The sequence below is a fragment of the Sapajus apella genome, unplaced genomic scaffold (genome assembly GCF_009761245.1).
Source record: "Sapajus apella isolate SASKATOON/1434 unplaced genomic scaffold, GSC_monkey_1.0 scaffold67, whole genome shotgun sequence".
NCBI lineage: Eukaryota > Metazoa > Chordata > Mammalia > Primates > Cebidae > Sapajus > Sapajus apella.
In genome coordinates, this window is record NW_022437007.1 from 1,142,355 (window position 1) to 1,162,829 (window position 20,475).

General features: G+C 35.7%; 1 protein-coding gene across 11 annotated transcripts in view; it reads left to right on the plus strand.

Annotated features, from left to right (window-relative positions):
* MARCHF1 (membrane associated ring-CH-type finger 1) overlaps nucleotides 1–20,475 on the plus strand; it is a 917,917-nt gene that overhangs the window by 657,573 nt on the left and 239,869 nt on the right. Inside the window, exon 2 of one of the 11 annotated variants that reach the window (XM_032248645.1) lies at nucleotides 2,803–2,893. The exons of 9 other annotated variants lie outside the window; for them this stretch is intronic. In XM_032248645.1, the coding sequence (XP_032104536.1) occupies nucleotides 2,891–2,893 (3 nt within the window). In that variant the 5' untranslated portion in view covers nucleotides 2,803–2,890. Of the gene's footprint in view, nucleotides 1–950; nucleotides 2,894–20,475 lie in introns of those variants that run through there. One more of the 11 variants, XM_032248644.1, reaches the window with a different exon arrangement.

Sequence of the window (20,475 nt, forward strand, 5' to 3'; positions counted from 1 at the left end):
TGACCAATTCTTCAATCTTAAATATTCTGTTTTTTAAAAAGTAGCTCTTATTTCCTTTATATTTCGCTATTGTGATTTTCTCTCAAAAGACTCTGAAACAAATGTAAAGAGAAATTTCCCTTGTGATAGACTTTATGAGACACTTAAATTGTTGTGTCATAACGATACGTTGTTCATCTAAAGGCCTTGGTGGCAATTGCAGGAATTAAAAAGTAAAAATTATGTTCATTGATACATTTATGAACCATCAAGTGAAAGGAAGTATTTTAATATTATTTAATGGTGGCATTATGGCTTAAGCACCAGATCTATTTCTTTTTCCCTCTTGAGTCCAGCAAGAAAAGGTCCCAGAAACAGTTATTGTTTGAGCAGTTTGAAGGATCTTGGCACTTGAAGGAAAGACAATTCTAATAATGTAATAAGGGCAAAAGGTGGCTAGGAAGCTATTATGCACTAGTGGACTATGTGAGCAAAATACATGGAATACTTGCCCAAAGTTTAGAAATGATGAGAGAGAGAAGTGAGCAGGATACAATGAAGAGTCTTTGATGGACATGAAACATAGTTTGTTCATAAGTAATTAGAAGAAATCAGGGGAAGGAAATAAATTGAAGGTGTAATGTTAAGTTGGAAAAGTTATGTAAGCTCAAGGGAGGAAGGGAGAAATGGCTGGGTGAATATGTTTGATTTTGTAAACAAAGGGTGAACCGGTCGGAATGGCTCATGACAGTAATTCCAGCACTTTGGGAGGCCAAGGTGGGTGGATCACTTGATGTCCAGAGTTCAAGACCAGCATGGTCTTCACAACAAAACCCTGTCTCTACTAAAAATACAAATATTCGCTGGGCAGGGTGATGGGCACCTGAAGTCCCAGCTACTAGGGAGGCTGGGGCAGGAGAATCACTTGAACCCAGGAGGCAGAGGTTGTAGTGGCTAAGGTCACACCATTACACTCCAGCCTGAACGACAAGAGTAAAAATTTGTCTCAAAAAAAAAGAAAAATGCAAAAAACAAAGGGCGGGTAGTTTCTTCAAAAGCCAGTGCCTCAACTCTCATTCTGCAGTCCCATAGTATCCACCCTTGATTTTGAATTGATATGATGCCCTATTCTTGCATAAAAACATTTCATTTTTGATTAGTAAATTATTTTGAAAGGTTGATATGAATATGTATAATATCCAGAGCACAAAACTACTAAAATGTTATGAGTCTCTTACATAATTACCTTTAAATGAAACTGTAGCCCTGAAAGTAATTTCACAGTCACATTCTTTTAGATTTTAGTAATACTATATGTGTGTAGCTTTTATATGGTCATATTGTGATGAAAACTCCTATGTAATAGAATAAATGTAACAGATTGTAAAACTCCAAGGATGGCTATATATTCAAATACATATTATATATTTCAAATCAGTTGCAGCACACTTTCAGCTAGAAGAAAACACATTCTTATATACCTTAGTTCTGGTAATAAGTAAATGTGCTCTTACCATATAATTTTCTTTACTATGCCCTTGGAGCTCTTAAGGTGCTATGGGAGGCTATTGCAAACTCATTGTTGGAATTGCCTGCCATGCTAAACCAAAGTGGAGTCAATAAGTAATTTTATCACTCTTTTCTTCAAAAATATGTCAAAGACAACTGAAAACATGGTAAGTGCATTTATTGCTGGGAGGCATTTAATGAGAAGTTCTTTCTGACATAAATACTTGACCCTTAATTACATTTTTTGCATGCTAACAACACCTTCAACCAGGTCACCTTGAAGCTACAGGAATTCTGTTTTTATCCCTCATGCCACTGCTGAGAATGTAGCTCCATGTTTTTATTCCCGTACTTCTCAATGCACTTATGACTAAGAAGACACTACTCCACCTTCACCCCCAGACCCCAGCATTCTTGGTTTATTTTAAGTTCATCTGGGCTATTAAAGTGTGAAAGATTTATGCTCATACTGCAGATACAAGATCAAGATGCATTATTTTTCTGGACCTATTTTCTAAGAACTCTTCTTTCAACTGTTAGTTTCCAGGATAGGATGAATCTGATTTTACTGTGAAATGCAGGTAGCTTTTATTTCAGGCCTTTGCATCGCTTAAGAGACATTATTAGCACCTAATTGGAATTTGCATAGACACATGAAATATTCTGCCTTCTGAGACCTTATGGAAATCTGCCCTATTAATGACTACATCAGATAGGAGTTATAGATTTTTGTCATTTCGGCATTTTTCTTCTATCAAGTAGTTCGCTTCTGCCCACATAACTGAGTAGTGTAGAAGAGCCACTACCATTGGTCTTTTCTGGGCTAAGGACATTTGATTTCATATATAAGAACAAAAAAGGCTCATGTGACTTTTTTGGAAAGATTATAGCCGTAGGAAAATAAAGCACTATTAAGCTACATGCTTCTTTTAATATGTTCTCATTAAACGCAGTGAACAAATAATTAGTATACATTTCTTTCTCATATGACTGCCCCTTGCAACCATACCTTAGTTATTATACCTACCAAGTGCTATAAGGAAATCTATAGAATGGATGATAATCAGTGAAATATTTGAAAAGATAAAAATTATCCTCATCTCAGCTACTTATTGTGAACCTTCTTTTTTGTTTAGTTATACTTACTGAACTGATGCTGTTAGAACACTTCAATGTTATGTCATTTTCAAATTTGATAGACAATATGTATACTTTTACTTGCATCATTCATGATAAATATTGTATATAATATTGAACTATGGCGTTCTGAAACTTCTACTTAATACATGAGCATTTTCCAACTTTTTTCTTAAGGCTCTCCAATCAGGTTTCTACAAATCAATTTATTCACAAATAACAAAAAAAAGAAGCCCAAGTACTATATTTTCCCACATACTAAACAATGGTGAGTGATACTGATGTTTACTTCAAGCAATATATCTCCAACTTTTTCATGTGCATTGTCAAAATCATATATTTGTTAAAATGCCAAATTTATGCCCCACCACAGATTTTCTAAATCATAATAGAGAGAGCCAAGAATCAGCTTTTTGCTAGCTCCTCAGATGACTTGAATATACATTAAATGTGAAAAGTCTTTATTAAAGTTTTTATTTTCTTTTCCTAAAAAACTTTTAAGTTCAGGGGTACAAGTGCAGGCTGGTAACGTAGGTAAATGTGTAACATTGGTGTTTGTTATACAGATTATTTCATCACAAGGTATTAAGCATAGTACCCATTAGTTCTTTTTCCTGATGCTCTCCTTCCTCCACCTTCCACACTCCTAAAGACCTCAGTGTGTGTTGTTCCCTTCTGCATGTCCATGTGTTTGTAAAATTTTCAATTATTTTAAATATTTTATAAAAATGATTTTTAAGTCACTTGTATTCCTGTCCTACAGTGTTTGCATGTTTTAAAATATGAGGTTAATGAGCAATAAAATAAATGATCATTTTGGTTTATAACACAAATAAATAAATATCCACAAATCCATAGACTAATAAATATTTAAATAAATATGTAAATAAAAAAGACAAAATCTTTCTTGCAGAAAATTTTCAAACAAAAAATGTAGAAGAATGGGAGAAATTTTTTTAAAAAATCACCATTAGAACATCCCAGTAATAATTGTGGCAGGCAAGATTTGCAATGAATACTAAAATTAGTATAAAAAACTTTAAGGAGAAACAAAATATTTACATTGCCTTAAAGCATTTTCTCTAAAATATTTATTAATCATGTGATGCTTCTAGCATATTTTTACAAATTCTTTGAGACTGCTCTCTACTATAGGTGATGCTTACATCCCTACACCTGGATTATAGGTTGGATTTAATGGCTCATTTCTAACAGAGTATGGAAAAGGAAAATTACTCTAAGCAAAAAGCTGACAGATGCCACCTTACCAAGTGACCAAGGTTAACAGCAATAGTAATAAGCTTATTGATAGCATGTCCCTCTTGATGTGATGCAGTGAGAAAGGCCCTTCACCTCTGTGGGGTTCTTTACAAAATTCATAATGCCAATCTAATCACAAGAACAAAATAAGACAAACTCGAATTGATAGTCTATAAAATACCTGGCTAGAACTCTTTAAAAGTTTCCAGGTTATGAAAACCAGGGAAATACTAAAAATTGTCGAGATCAGAGGAGACAAAGGAAACTTGATGAAGAAATACAATGTTGTCTTCCTGACTGGACCCTGAACAGAAAAAGACATTAGTGGAAAAACTACTGAAATCTGAATAAAGCCTGTAGTTTAATTCATATAATACCAATGTTAATTTATTCATTTTTATTATTTGTGGGTGAAATGCTACCATGAGTGTGAGAATTCTCTGTATTATCTTTGTAACTTCTATAAACCTCAAATTAATTCAAACTGAAACGGAGTTGTTATTTTCATTATGGCACAAAATATGTAACATTAAGTTTGTCACCTAATCGTTTTGAATATACAGCTCAGTTATATAAGTATATCCACTCTGTTGTGCAGCAGATCTCTAAATTTGTCATCATGCGAATCTGAAAATCTATCCCTATTAAATTCTAATTTCCCCTCCCCCAATCATTGACAATCACTTTCTACTTTTCAGTTTGTTATAATTTTCACTACTTTAGATACGTCAAAGTATAGAATATTTATCCTTTTGTGATTGGCTTATTTTTTCAACATAATTGTCCTTGAGGATCATCCATGTTGTCGCATGTGACTGGTTTCTCTTTTTGAAGTCTATATAATATCCCATTGCATGTATATGCCATGTTTTCTTTATCCATTCATCTGTCAGTAGACATTTGGGTTCCTTATACATCTTGGCAGTGTGAATAATTTTTCAGTGAACAAGGTGTGCAGATATTTCTTTAAGATCAGGCTTTGAATGATTTTGGATGTATAACTGCAAGTGGGATTGCTGGTTCATATGGTAATTGTCTGTTTTAATATTTTTAAGGAACTCTCATACTATTTTCCATAGTGACTGCACCATTTTACGTTCCTAATAAAAGGATACAAGGGTTTCAGTTTCTCCACATTCTAAGACTTGTTATTTTCTTTTCTTTGTTAAAATAGTAGCGATCCTAATGGATATGAGATAATATGTCACTGTGTTGTGTTGTTTTGTTTTGTTTTGTTTTGTTTTGTTTTGTTTTGTTTTGTTTTGTTTTTGATGGAGTCTCACCCTGTCACCAGGCTGGAGTGCAGTGGCTCGATCTTGGCTCACTGCAACCTTTGCCTCTCGGATTCAAGTGATTTTCTTGCCTCAGCCCCCTGAGTAGCAGGGAGTACGGGCACACCCCACCACACCTGGCTAATTTTTGTATTTTAGTAGAGATGGGATTTCACCATGTTGGCCCGGATGGTCTCAATCTCTTGACCTCACGATCTTCCAGCCTTGGCCTCTCAAATTGCTGGGATTACAGGCATGAGCCATGATGCCTGGCAGCACCATGATTTTAATTTGCATTTTCCTAAGGATTAGTGGTGTCAAGCATCATTTCAAGTGCTTGTTGGCTATTGGAATGTCTTCCTTGAAGAGATGTCTAGTCAGGTCCTCTGCCAATTTTTTGATCAGGTTGTTTATTTTTTATTGTGGAGTTTAGAAGTTCTTTATATATTTTGGATAGTAATCCCTTATATGTCATGTGTTTTCCAAATATTTATTCCCTTTTTTATACTGCCTTTTCATGTTGTTGATTGCCTATTTTGATGCTGAGAAAGATTAAATTTGATGGTCTCATTTGTCTATTTTTGCGTTTGTTGTCTTTGCTTCAATGTTACATTCAAGAAATCGTTGCCAAAAACAGTGTCTAAAGATTTTCTCTTTTTAAAAAAAATTCTAGTTTTATAGTTTTAGATATTTGGTTTATATATGTTAACCAGTGTGTTAATTTTTGTATGTAGTATAGGGTAAGTGTCCAACTTAATTCTTTTGTAAATGGGTATCCAAATTTCCCATCACCATTTGCTCTAGAGACTTTCCTGTATGTAGTATTGGCATCCTTGTGAAAAATCATTCTGCCATATTCCCAAGGGTTTACTTACAAACTTTCTATTCTATTCCAGTGGTCTATATATCTGTGTTTATGCCAGTACCTCATCGTAAGGATTCCTGGTGCTTTGGAGTATATTTTGAAATCAGGAGGTGTGAGGGAACCAATGTTGTTCTTTCTTTTCAAGATTGTTTTAGCTATTTAGTGTCCTTTGAGATTCCATCTAAATTTTAGGATGATTTTTCTATTTCTGAAAGAAAAATTAATGGGATCTTGATAGGAATTGCATTGAATCTGTGGATTGCTAGGGATAGTATGACATCCAACTAAACTTGTTTTGATATATAAGTTTAATGTTTAGTTTTCCAGGATTATTGGTACAGCTCATGATTTTATGAACACCAAATATTTATTTGCTACTTTCATTTGATATATTTACTAGAATGTCTTATTACTGCCAGTTTTTCACAAGCCAATTTAATAATTTCCATATTATTTTCTTATTCTTCATTATTCATTATTCTACATTGCTTAGAGGGAGAAAGAGAGAGAAAAAAGATGTGTACTTGTTTTCTCTTACCAGTTTGAGATACTTTTTCAGAAATAAGCTTCAGTGCCTATACACCTCAAATCTCTTTTTGCCAAATCCAAATGAAGTGTTAACCTGATTACACAATTTAATTTCAATTCATATGTTGCAAAATGTCAAAATTGAAAAAGTAATAGAGTCATAGAGTGAATGCATTAATTTTCTCTTGATGCTGTAACAAGTTAGCACAACTTAGTGGGTTAAAACAACACAAGTTTATTATCTTACATTTCTGGAGATCAGGAGTCCTACTATCAAGGCATCAGAAGGACTGAATTCCTTTTGGCGATTCTAAGGGAGAGCTCATTTCCCGGCCTTTTTCATCTTTTGAGGCTACTCACCTTTCCTGCCTCCAGATTTCTTCCTTCATCCCCAGAGTCAGTATCATAGCAGGTGCAAACCTCTCTTTCTGACCTCTTCTTTCTCATAATATCTTCCCTGACCCTCCTACCTTCCTCTTTATGAGTATATATTTGGGCCCACCAAAATAATTCAGAATATTTTCATCATCCTCAAATCCTTAATTTAATCACATGTGCAAAGACCTTTTACCAATTACGGTAACATACTCACACGTGTTAAGAATTTGGATGTGAACATTTTTTCAGTGGCCATTATTATATCACAGTGACTTTTTTTCTGTGTCATTCATCAAATTTGGGGTAAGTCCATTACTTTTAATCATTTGATAGATACTATGGAAATATATTGTCCATTATTTATTATTCTAACAATGTGTAAAATGGTAGAATCTTTTATTCCTCAATTAATAGCCATTAACAGCCATTGGATATTGTTCTACTACATAGTCTCACACTGTGTTTCATTAGTAAATTTTTCTTGAGAGTGAAGACAAAAAAGATCATTGTCTTGATTTTGTTTTGATTCTGGCTAAATCAGAGCAGTAGAGTCATAATTTGAAATTAATATTCAACAACCCCTATATTAGGAAAGGCTAACTGTGTCAGGGTGTGAACTACCAGCTTCTTTAGGTTGTGACATACTTTTCAATCGAGCAAGCTATACAAAGATGAGTAAACTGTGGACATTGGCATAAAAAACAATGGAAAAATATCATATTGCAAAATTAATATAATTGGGAGACTAATGCAATTTGTGCCATTTTTTTCTTTGTGACTATGGAGAACTTCAAATTGGAGTACTTAAATTTTAATCATGTTAAGTTCTAAAATCTGTGATTCTGATTTCTAGCAGCACTAGACCTATATACTCAACGAAATTAAAGGTAACTATTTTAGTGTACATTACTTAAGTTTAACTCTCTGTCATTTCTCTTGACATCGTGGCTATAAACACATTTCTTCATTCTGCAGTCAATACATTTGCTGGTACAAAAGAATATTGATTGAGAACAGGCAGCGTTTTACAAGAAAGAGGTTGAGAGGCCTACAAATCAGATAGAAATCTTTGCATGTGGGATTTGAATTTCCCAGAGAGTGTTTGGGAGACATGTAAGTCAAGAACATGTGAAACAGAATATATTTTTGTGGGAATCAGAGATTTTTTCGGTGAAAAGCTGCATAGAAAAATCCTTCATTTAAAAATTACTAGGAGAGCATGTAGATTGCTTGCTTGTTATATATTTTGTTTGCTAGGCATTTACAAGCATTTAATGATTACTGTTTTCAGCAGTTCCTATGAAATGTCACTGTCTTCCAGTTCTTATTTTCCAGGAATATTAAGCGAAACAGTAAGTGAACTATCGTATTATATATGTTAATGGCATAGGTAGAAACAGATCTACTGCTGAATTTTTAGTCTCTGACTTGGATAAATTGTCCTGGTGCTTCATAACAAACTTGTCCCAGAGCTCCCAAAACATTCAATCAACATAGGATTCCTAATGGCATAAAAATATTCATCTACTTTTCAGTCAAATCATTTCTTCTGCTTATAAGAACACCAAACGATACCCAGATGAAAGGATCAGTCCATTTAGAGAATTCCTCTGTAGACTCACTAAAAAGTCTGTTGACTACATAAAGCCCTGGCCCATGGAATCCCCCATGAAACTGACTCTATGTCTTTTTTGACTTCTTCTAGACTGGTATAATAACAGAGCCAGTTTTGAAGCTACATGTTGAAAACAAAATGGCTTCTCTTTGCCTGAGTTCCCAAGACTCTAGAATTGAAACTGTCTACCCTAGAGAGTAAAAAAAAATGAGCTTCTGCTGGTTAGAACCATATTTTCTTCAATCATAGCACAGAAATTAGTAACCTGAATTGGGCGCTGTTTTAACACCAACTTTAAATATTTAACCTTGGTTTACTGTTCTTGCAGCATGCTGCAGGCAGCAAGCAGACAACTGCAAACTGGAAAGCTGTAAGCCTGTATTTTTCCAGGTTAAAATATTTGATGAATCTATGATCTGTGGTGTCTTAAAAGGCACATTAAGCTGGAACCAAGCCTATAGTTCTAGGATAAGTAGTTGGAAAGAGTCACAACATTAGTGTGTTTTGGCTGCTACTACCTACTTTTAGAAAGATATTATGAGATAGACCAGCATTGCAGGCAAGTTAAAAAAGGTTAGAGAGGGTTCATAAATACAGAGCTGAGAGGTTTCGGAAAAGCCAATCACTCCTGTACTAACAGAAGAAATTATCACAGAAAACTGTTAAATGCCTCCTTCATAATTTGGCATTTTCTGCAATAATATTCTTAACTTTTCAAGACAAAACAAAAAATCAGCGTTCCCCAGCCTCTCTTGCAGCTAGGTTGAAGACAGATGACTCAGGTCCCAGGCTAGGATAAGGACAGTAAGGCACCAAAGGTACAAATTTAACAAGCTTTAAGGGAGTCTTCATTTAACTTGTGAGTCCAATTCTGTGGTGTGGTTTTGGAAGCTATCTGAACTTGGCCTACATACAAGGAGCTTTCCCTTTCAAGGATCCTATGAGCTATGTAATGAATTATGTTAAATATGTTCCTGTTTAAGTTAGGTAGAATAGATTGCTGTCTAAAATTTAAATCTCTGATGGTTAGAAATTGTGCCTCTGTCTTTTCCTAGGCTTTGTGAAATTTGAAGTTACTTTACTCTGAGCTTCAATTTTGCCATCTGTGAAAGGGGAATAATAATTTGTATCTCATGGGACTACTTTGAAAATTAAACATTATATATAACAACATGGTCCAAGGCATATATCACATAACTGATGGATATTAGCTACATTTTGTTAATGTTGTTTATCAATTTAAGAATTTAAATCATTTATGTTTCTGATCTTTGTTTATCTCTACATTGAAGTGACTAATATGATTTTCTTTCTTTGTCCTTGTTTTGCCTTGTACAATTGTCTTAATAATCTAGTTCTCTATTCCATCATATTTCTTCTAGTCCAAGTTTTTTCACATTGATAATCTACTCTGCACCTCATTTCTAGTAAGACCTCAATTCTGAACTTCCTTTGCAAGCCCAATGGAGACCAAAATTCTAAATCCTAGTTCTAGTATTTCTAGTATTTCATATTCTCTCTTCCTGATACCACTACACTTGTCTGTGTTTGCAGCTTACCCTCACCTTCATACTCTCCAACCCAATGCATATGTGCCTATTTGCCCATGACTGCTTGACCTTCCTTTTCTCTTTCTTTCTTTTTTTTTTTTTTTTTTGGAGGTTGAGTCTCACTCTGTTGCCCAGTCTGGAGTGCAGTGGCATGATCTTGGCTCACTGCAACCTCCCACTCCTGTTTCCAGTGATTCTCCCACCCGAGCCTGCCAACTAGCGGGACTACAGGTGTGCACCACCATGCCTGGCTAATTTTTCTATCTTTAGTAGAGACAGGATTTCACCATGTTGTCCAGGCCGATCTCAAACTCCTGACCTCAAATGATCTATCCACCTCGGCCTCCCAAACTGCTGGGATTACAGGCATGAGGCATCACGCTCAGACGGCTGGACCTTTCAATAAGGACTCTGATGTGATTACATATGTTGCCCATTGGCATATTGCTGGATAATGTCAACCTGCCTCATGACTTTTTCCATTGTTTGGAAAAGGTAGATATGCCCTGAACATCTGTCTCCTCCCAGAGAGTTTATTATATCTCTGAGTTAGAATGCTTGTGCTTCTTCCTATCCAGTTCCCCTCTCCTCAAGGATGAGTATAATACTAAAGTTCTTCTGTCCTGATTTGGGGGAAAAAGCCATTTAATATTTTTTTTCAGGGCAGTTAAACATATGCCTCAAGAAACTGTAGTTTTATATGAGGGAACTTGTTACTGATAGTGTTTTGATCTTAAGGTGAATATTATACACATAGCTCACAGGGAAAGATGTATCAGATGTAAGTCTGAACAAAGCACTGACCTTATCTGACTTCACCTATGTAAGAGCTTTTTGCAAAAATGCTTCAGGCAGTTTTCTTAGATTAATGATAACAGTAATACGTTACCTTTGTAAAGGCAATCTCTGACTTAAGTTCAACCTAAGTAGGCAAAACTCACATATGATTTTTCCAAACTTGGACTCATTGTGCCTGTGGCCCTCTTACAGGAAATGTTTTCCTTTTTAAATTATTCCTTCTCTTTTCTGTGTTTTCTCCTTAAGCCTGCTGCAGAAATGCTGAACCTTTACAAAATTCTGCTTAATATTAACTTTCCCTATTGTTTTAGCAAACACAGGTCACTTGCTAACTTTGAATCCTACTTTGCAGCTTAACTTCTTGGCCATTAGTTTTTATCCCACCTCCTTCCTCACTTTATTAGTTAGGACATCTAAATAATTCCAAGTGAAGTATTTCCAATGAATGATACCAAATAATTCCAAATCACTTATCAAGAGTGATTCCCTTGATAAGCTAGAGGCTCCCCTCCACTGCCAAATGACCTCAGGTACAGAAAAGGGCCGTATCTATCTCCAAGCCTGAGAGAATCTGGGTCAATAGTTTTCTTTCTGTTCTTTTTTTTTTTTTTTTTTTTGAGATGGAGTCTCACAGTGTCACCCAGCAGGCTGGAGTGCAGTGGCGCAATCCTGGCTCACTGCAACCTCTGTCTTCCAGGTTCAAGCGATTCTTCTGCCTCAGCCTCCTGAAGAGCTGGGATTACAGCCACCGGCCACCACGCCTGGATAATTTTTGTATTTTTAGTTGAGCAGGGTTTTACCATGTTCGCCAAGCTGGCCTCAAACTCCTGACCTCAAGTGATCTACCTGCCTCGGCCTCCCAAAGTGCTGGGATTACAGGCGTGAGCTACCACACCCAGCCTCTGTTCTTTTTAATTTCCGTCTCCATGTGTCTTCCAACAGTCAAGACTTACATTCTATTGGCATGTTGATCCCAGTAGTAAAAGACATCTCAATGGGCTCTGGTGGAAAATTAGCAAGGAGGAGTTCTATCTACCTAACTTCAGTCACTTGCCCTTTTCACAACAAGCTCAACAGTCAATGAGGTGTGAGCTGACACTATTACTGGCCTGCCCAGGGTCAGATGGACACTGTTGCAGGAGTATGCAGATAGCATCTGCCAAACGCACATACAATGATTTTCTCACAAAAGAGATTGTTTTGATTTTAGAAGGAGAAAAGTTTGTGTGAAAATCAGAAATAGCAGTTCACTCACTGACCACCTAATAGCTATGCACACTTTTTTCAGACATGATTTTCTTAACTGTCCCTTCAAATAAACAATCTATTCCTGGTAAAATCAAAGCCATAATCCCCACTTTCAAAGGAAATAATTTTTTTTTTTTTTCTTACAGGCTTCATTTTTATGTTCAGGATCACCAAATAATGATGCCTTCTAGTTGACAACTCCAAAATGTCTCCTCATGAATAGAGAACCTACAGTTATCTAATATCTAAAATAATAGGGGTAGCAGTAACCAAAATATAATGATGAAAGTATTAAAAAGAATAATACAAATTTTGAAATTTCACACTTGAAAACAAAGGGGAATCAAAATATGACACATTCCACTGGACAAAGATAAGGATTCCTGTCCTGGACAGAATGATCCCTTTGATAAGCTAATTTAAAAGCTCCCCATGCCAAACTTCAGTAACACCTTTTCTTTCTATTGTCACAGCCACAAATGAGAAAGGCATTAAGGAAGAATCCCCCTTCTTAGGGCTCTGCATTCCACTTTCTGAAGATGTGGGTTTGGAATTCTGAGGTTTGCCTTAAGCGTTAAACAACTATAGGCCCTTATTTGCCTGTCTTTAGGAAAAAATAATATCAGTAAACTTTTGGCCGTTCTGAATTTTATCCACTCAGTGGGCTCATAGACAGATCTGAAAATCCATATGGTCCAAGCCTGGTCCTTGAATCCATTCCCGGACTTAAGTGTCCTCACTTCTCAGAAGTGTCCTTGATGTACTGCCCAACCAGCTAGCCCCCAGCTGCACTGCTTTCACAGTAGTTTATGCCAATAACACAAAGTGCTATGTTAATTATGAAGTATTAGCTGCCTCTCAATCAGAGGTTTTGCCCAGGGGATGGATCTGTGTAATAGGGTTTTGTTTTGTTGTCGGTTTTTTTTTTTTTTTCCTTTTTTCAATTAGGGAGTAGATGAGAAAAACATTAGGGTATATTTTAGAAAACGAATCTCTCCTTTCAGTTCTTTGGTTTCTTCTACATCCCAAGAGTATCTCCCACTTTGCTCCCTGTTTCATTATAACATCAGTTTAGGGCAAATAAATTGACCTCCTAAGTTCTAAGAAGCCCATCACTTTATTTATTTATTTTTTTGGACTGTAGGTTGTGGGTACAAACATCCTCTCTTAGGCAATGTCTCTTTCTTTTCTTATTTATAGTTAAGCTACCTGGGATTTAAGTTTGTCCTTTTTGTCAAGTATTTATGGGAAACTATAAGAAGTAGTGAATTTGTTCTGAAATGCTAACATTTTTTCTACAAAATTTCAAGCCTCCTTATGTGTACATTCTAAGTCCTAAGTACAAGAGACAGTAATTAAACCCAAAACTTTCCTACTAAGTGAAAAAGACCTCCTGTTTCCCAGCTGGGATGAAGCTTTTCCATGCCTCTGCTCCATCCTGACTTATCTTTCATGTAGTTAACTATTACTTATGGCACTCCAATTTTTTTATATCATTGCGTGATTCTATGTGACTAAAATATCATTCAAATTAGCTAAGACAAAAAGCTAGTTAAGGAAAAAAGACAGAAGGAGAAATTTTATTTACTCATGTTATTAAAAAGTACAGCCATATTTGAGTTCATGCCTCTCCAAATGGCATATTTCATATTCTGGTTCATAAAATCTTATATAATGGCAGCCAATCAACTCTAATGAAAAGACAATACATTTTGGAAAAGACATGACAAAAAAAATCTGTGGAAATGCTGGATGCTTCTATTTATTGTTTTACTTATTTATTTTATTTGTATAAATGTGTAGGGTACAAGTATAATTTTGTTGCTTGCATAGATTTCATAGTGGTGAAGTCAGGGCTTTTACTTATTGTACCCAATATGTAATCTCTCATCCTCTACCCCCCTCCCACCATGTCACTCATTCTGGTCTCAACTGTCTATTACTCCACACTCTACATCCATGTGTACACATTGTTTAGCTCCTGCTTGTAAGTGAGAATATGTGGTATTTGTCTTTCTGTGTCTGACTTGTTTTGCTTAAGATAATGGCCTCCTATTCTATCCATGATGCAATAAAAATACATTATTTTATTTTTTTGATGGCTGAGTAGTATTCCATTTTCTATATATACCACATTGTCTGTATCTAGTCACCCATTGATGGACATATAGGTTGATTCCATTCATGCTTTTAAAACAGATAGCATAAGAAGACAAATAGTTCCCAGAAATGGGCAAAAGATTTGAATAGGAACTTACCACAGCAAATGTATAGATGACAAATAATCACATTAAAAGATGCTCACTTAACTTCATTATTCATTATAGCAACACTAAATAAACCACAATGAGATGGTACTGCATACCACTAGAATGGCTAAAATTCAAAAGACTAAAAATGCCAGACATTAGTCAATGTGTGAAGCAACAATTCTGCAGTTTCTTATGAAGTCAAACATATTTATCACACAATGCAGTTATTTGTCTCCTAGGTATTTACCCAAGTGAAATAAAAATATATGTGTACATAAGCATGTATTCAAATAATTGTGACAGCTTTATTTACAGTACCCAAATCATGAAACAACCTAAGCGTCCATCAACTGCTTAAGAAAGATAAGACAATTGTAGTATATTCATGTAATAGAATCCTGCTTGGCAATAAATAGGTGCAATCTATTGATATATGCAACAACATGAAGAATAATAGGAAGAATAAGAGTATATGCTTTATGATTCACTGATGTTACATTCTGGAAAAGGCAAAGCAATGGTCATTGAAAACAGCTCAGTGGTTGCCAATGGTCACTAATTTGGGACCACTAATTTGGGAATGTCAGGAGGGGACAGACTGCAAAGAAACCCCAGGAAACTTTTTGGGATGAAGAAATTATTCTGACTCATTATTGTGTTGGTGATTATTCAACTGTATACATTTGTCAAAACTCATCAAATTGCATTTTCCAAATTGCTCAATCTTATCGTATGTAAATTATACCTTAGTAAAACTTACAGAAAAACAGTACAAAATACAAAGGAGGGAAACATTAAGTAAAAGTATTATTTATTTGGGTAGGCTTGCCTCTTGTGCCTGATATCTTTACACCTCTAAAAATTTTTCAGAAAATGAAATACAAACCTGCCAAAACAAATAAGCATATCATTCTCAAAACTGAAAGTCTATCTCTTGGTCCCAAGCTCTTGGTTTTTCAGTGATTATCACTGTAGTATTAAAAAATTAGTTTTGTAAAGAATCAACTGACCATTTTTTATACTTTTTTTTTTTTTTGCAGTAAACATGTAATGCCTTATAATAGAAGTCCTGAAGCACAATCCAAAATATCCAAAATATCTGCACAAGCCACAAGGGACTTTAAAATATTCCAGTGCAGACATTTGAGAGAAAAATAGATATGTAACTTTATGCTATGTTTTACATTTATGGATACACGATTCATCACAAAAAAAGAATGAGTGAAATGGTCCATCGTTAGCAAAATAGCTTTTTGTGGAATTTATAGTCTCAGAAAACTCCCAAATGCAGAGCTACCATTTGAAAGACCCATTCATCTTCAGAGAAGGCATAACCTTATCATCATGCAGATTAGCATGCAACTTAAACATGATTCATTGACCAATGCTTCTGAGAAGGCAGTGTCCTGACCCAGATGCAGATAATCATAAAACGTTTTCTGACTTGAATCACATGGATTAAAAGTCTTTGTTCTTTCTCTTTAAATATGAATTACAAATGATTTCCTTCGCAAAAGAATTGAATTAAAAAGCAGAAGAGGTTAGAATAAAAAAATGTGTAAAGGGAGTACAAAGGCATTGTATCTTGAGGGTAGGAAAAAATGCCACAAGTTTTTCTATACTCTCACAATTACGTTTTTAATCTACATATTAAATTGAATATTTCAAATCAGGTATTTTTTGGTATTCTAAATCCCATACGCAAGACTATCCATCTCTACAGCAGTGATGATACTTATGAGATACTTTCATATATTGTCTTGCTTCTATAATTTTAATTATTTTCCACAGAAAATAACTTGAGTATCTTCTGTGTATAAAACAATTTGCTGAGTGTTGGAGATATGAAGATGTGTGAAAAACAGGCAGCCCCCAATGGATGGATAGTGAGAACATGGAAACAATTAAGTATCACTATCTTACGTATCAATCAAAACCTGAGAGCAACCAAGCATATTATAAAAGGCAAATTGCACTAAATATTTGAATGGAAGTAAAAGCTAAATGCTATTGGAAAATTGTGCTTTATCGTGGATGCACGTTTTATGAAGTTTCTTCTTTTACCATATGTTACTTTGGTAAATTTTAATTATCTAAACAATAACAAATTAAATGATATATATTTATATATTAAATTATGTATGTGTGTGTGTGTGTATATATATGTAGAGAGAGAGAGAGTGAGAGATGGACAAATATATATATATATATATATAGAGAGAGAGAGAGAGAGAGACAGAGACAGAGAGAGAGAGAATAGATATTTAAAAGTTGGAGAGAGATCCAAGATGGCTGATCACTAGCAGCTCAGGATTGTAGCTCCCAGTGAAAGCGCAGAGAACGAGAGGACACCACACTTTCAGATGAATTTTTGTTGCTCACCCACCAGGAGATTCCCAGTGGAGGAGCCCCACAGGTCACCAGCGCGACTCTTGTGGCCGGCGTGGCAGTTTTGCCGGCGCCCCGGTGTGGCGGTTCTCAGTGCAGAGTAAACGGGACTGGGTCCCCTTTTGGTTGATGTTTGGAGCTCCGGGAAGGCAGAGTCGCCCATTCAGCTGATTGAAAAAGGGACTCGAGAGAGAAGCCAGACCGGAGAGTCCCGGGCAGAAAAGCACCAGGAATCTTAACGCTGCTGTTTTGGCTGTCGCAGTGGGTTGCTCAGATTTCGGCACTGGGAATCAACAAGTTGGATGTCCATTCAGAGACCTAATTTGAAAGTCAGTAATTACAAAGACCACAGGTGGATAAATTTACAATGACGGGAAGAAACCAGCTTAAAAAGGCTGAGAATACTCAAAATCAGAATGCCTCTCCCTCTACAGGGGATCACAGTTCCTCATCAACAAGGGAACAAGGCCCAATGGAGGATAAGTATATTCCAATAACAGAATTAGGCTTCAGAAGGTAGATAATAAGAAACTTCTGTGAGTTAAAAGAACATGTTCTAGCCCAATGTAAAGAAACTAAGAACCTTGAAAAAAGGTTTGATGAAATCCTAACGAGAATAGACAATTTAGAGAGGAATGTAAGTGAATTAATGGAACTGAAGAACACAATACAAGAACTTCGTGAAGTATGCACAGGTTTTAACACTCAAGTTGATCAAGCAGAAGAAAGGATACCAGAGGTCGAAGACCAACTTAGTGAAATGAAAAGACAAGATTAGAGAAGAAAAAGTAAAAAGGAATGAGCAAAGTCTCCAAGAAATGTGGGTCTATGTGAAAAGATCTAATTTATGTTTGATAGGTGTACCTGAATGTCATGAAGAGAATGAATCCAAGCTGGAAAATATTCTTCAGGATATTAGTCAGGAAAACTTTCCTAACCTAGTAAGACAGGACAATACTCAACTCCAGGTAATACAGAGAACACCACAAAGATATTCCTCAAGAAGAGCAACCCCAAGACACATAATCGTTAGATTCACCAGGGTTGAAATTAAGGAGAAAATTCCAAGGGCAGCTAGAGAGAAAGGTCAGGTTACCCATAAAGGGAAGCCTATCAGACTCACAGCAGATCTCTCAGCTGAAACCCTACAAACTAGAAGAGAGTGGGGGTCAATATTCAATATCCTCATAGAAAAGAATTTTCAACCCAGAGTCTCATATCCAGCCAAACTAAGCTTCATAAATGAAGGAAAAATAAAATTTTTCACAAACAAGCAAGCACTCAGAGATTTCATCACCACCAGGCCTGCTTTACAAGAGCTTCTGAAAGAAGCACTATACACAGAAACGAAAGTATCAGTCATCCCAAAAACTTACCAAAAGGTAAAGAGTATCTTCATAATGAAGAATCTATATCAACTAATGGGCAAAATAGCCAGCTAGCATTAAATGACAATATTAAACTCACAAATATCAATATTAATCCTAAATTTAAATGGATTAAATGCCCCAAAGACACAGACAAGCAAATTGAATAAAAAGTCAAAACCCATTGGCACACTGTATCCAGATCCATCTCATAAGCAAGGACACACATAGACTCAAAACAAGTTGGAGGAAGACTTACCAATCAAATGGAGAGAGAAAAAAAAAACAGGAATTGTAACTTTTGTCTCTGACAAAATAGACTTTAATAGTAACAAAGACTAAAAGAAACAAAGAAGGACATCACATAATGGTAAAAGGATCAATGTAACAACATTTATATATATATATCATAAATATATATGCACCCAATATAGGAACACCCAGATACATAAGACAAGTTCTTAATGACTTATAAAGAGACTTGGACTCCCGCACAATAATAGCAGGAGGCTTTGACACCACATTGCTAATATTCGATGGATCAACGAGATAGAAAATTAACAGGGACTTTTATGATTTGAACTCAGACCTGGAACAAGTAAACTCAGTGAATATTTTTAGAATTCTTCACCCCAGGTCCACAGAACATACATTTTTTTCATTATCACATTACACCTATTTTGAAAGTGACCATATAAATGGAAGTAAATCACTCTTCAGCATTTGCATAGCATTTCACAGATTTAAATGAAATATTGGTTGGCTGTTTGTTTGTTATTTTCTTCCCATATTCCTTCCTGTCTCCGCTGTTACGTACAATTATTGGCATAAAAGAGGTTTTTAATATCTATTTTTAGATTGCATTCCAGCCTGGGCAACAGAGCAAGACTCCTGTTCTCTCTCCCCCTTTCTCTTTCTCTTTTTCTTTAAAAAACAAAAAAAAGAAGATATTTAAAAGTTACAGGTCTGGATTTGAACACAAAGCCTGAACATTAGTAACTAATTGAACTTAACCAAATTTCTTAATTTCCCCTAAGCTCTAATTCTCTTATTTATATAACTTACATAATGATGTCAAACAACACCTTAAGGGTATTTGTAGAAATTTAAAGACAATGTATGCAAGGGTTCAGAAAAGTGTCTGACAAGTAGTAAGATCTAAATAAATTGCTAGTTTCTATTTTTCTCTCTCTCTCCTCGTACGATTTCAAATCCTTGGCCTTTCAGAATCTTCTTGCCAGAAATATAGCCGAAAGCTCCACCCTTGCCACAAAGTCTTTAGGATCCTTGCCAGCTAGGTGTCTCACCTGCCAGTTTCACTGGGTCACTACATCTTCTAGGGATAAGGAGATCATTGTGTATAAAACCACTATAAACCTTCGTACTTTAAATTCAGCTATTTTTTCTTTTTTTACTTAAACTCAAACATGGGGTTTTTAGATGACATTTAATAATACATTTATATAATGAGAATCTGTTTAGCATTTTCTAAAACTATTATTCAGTGAGGAAAAAGCAGAACATCAACCTAAACCAAACTGAAACAGCATCCCGTCAATGTGCAGAGTCTCTGATAGCAAGGTGGGGACATGGGCAGGACGCAGAGCTTTCCCTCTCACTTTTCCGCGATGCTGTGTGCACCAGGGTAAAATGTGTGAAGGACGAAGAACATCCCCTCAAAGCTGTTGTCCCTGTGAGGTGTGTGAAAAATGAGATGTCGCCTATTGCTTTTGTTAGTCTCATACTTCACAGTCTCTTATCTGTAATAAAATGCGAGAGGAGATAATATAACTGTCCCTCTATGCTATATTGTTTGAGCACCATTATCAAGAATCTTTCAAGAGAGTCTTCACTATTAACAAGGTAACCACAGCATTTGCCTTATAGCCCATGGAAGATGATAAAACTGTCTTCCTGTGGCTTATAAAAATCCCTGAAAGAAATTAATTCAGTGGTATCATCCATCTATTTAAAATCCTGCAGCTCAAAAGATATGTGATCCTCTTAGTTCATATTCATTTCACAGTAAAAAAAAAGAAATAAAAATTTAGCATATTTCTCCTCCAGGTATTGGGTTGAGCCTGGTGGTAACCTGGCTCCCTTTGGAGGAAACTGACTCCTGGATAGACCTCAGAAGCAAGGCCTACCCCTTCCTGCTCTCCCCATTTCTGGCAGGTAACTTCCAGTCCGTGACTGCTCCGCCTTGTATAAAACACCTGTGCTCTTCTGAGGCAAAGCCCGTCTCCTGATGGACTCTGTACTGTCCAGCAACAGTCCTTACATTCTTCTGTGTTAAACTCTCTCCCCCATTGTGTCTAGCAAGTGTTTCA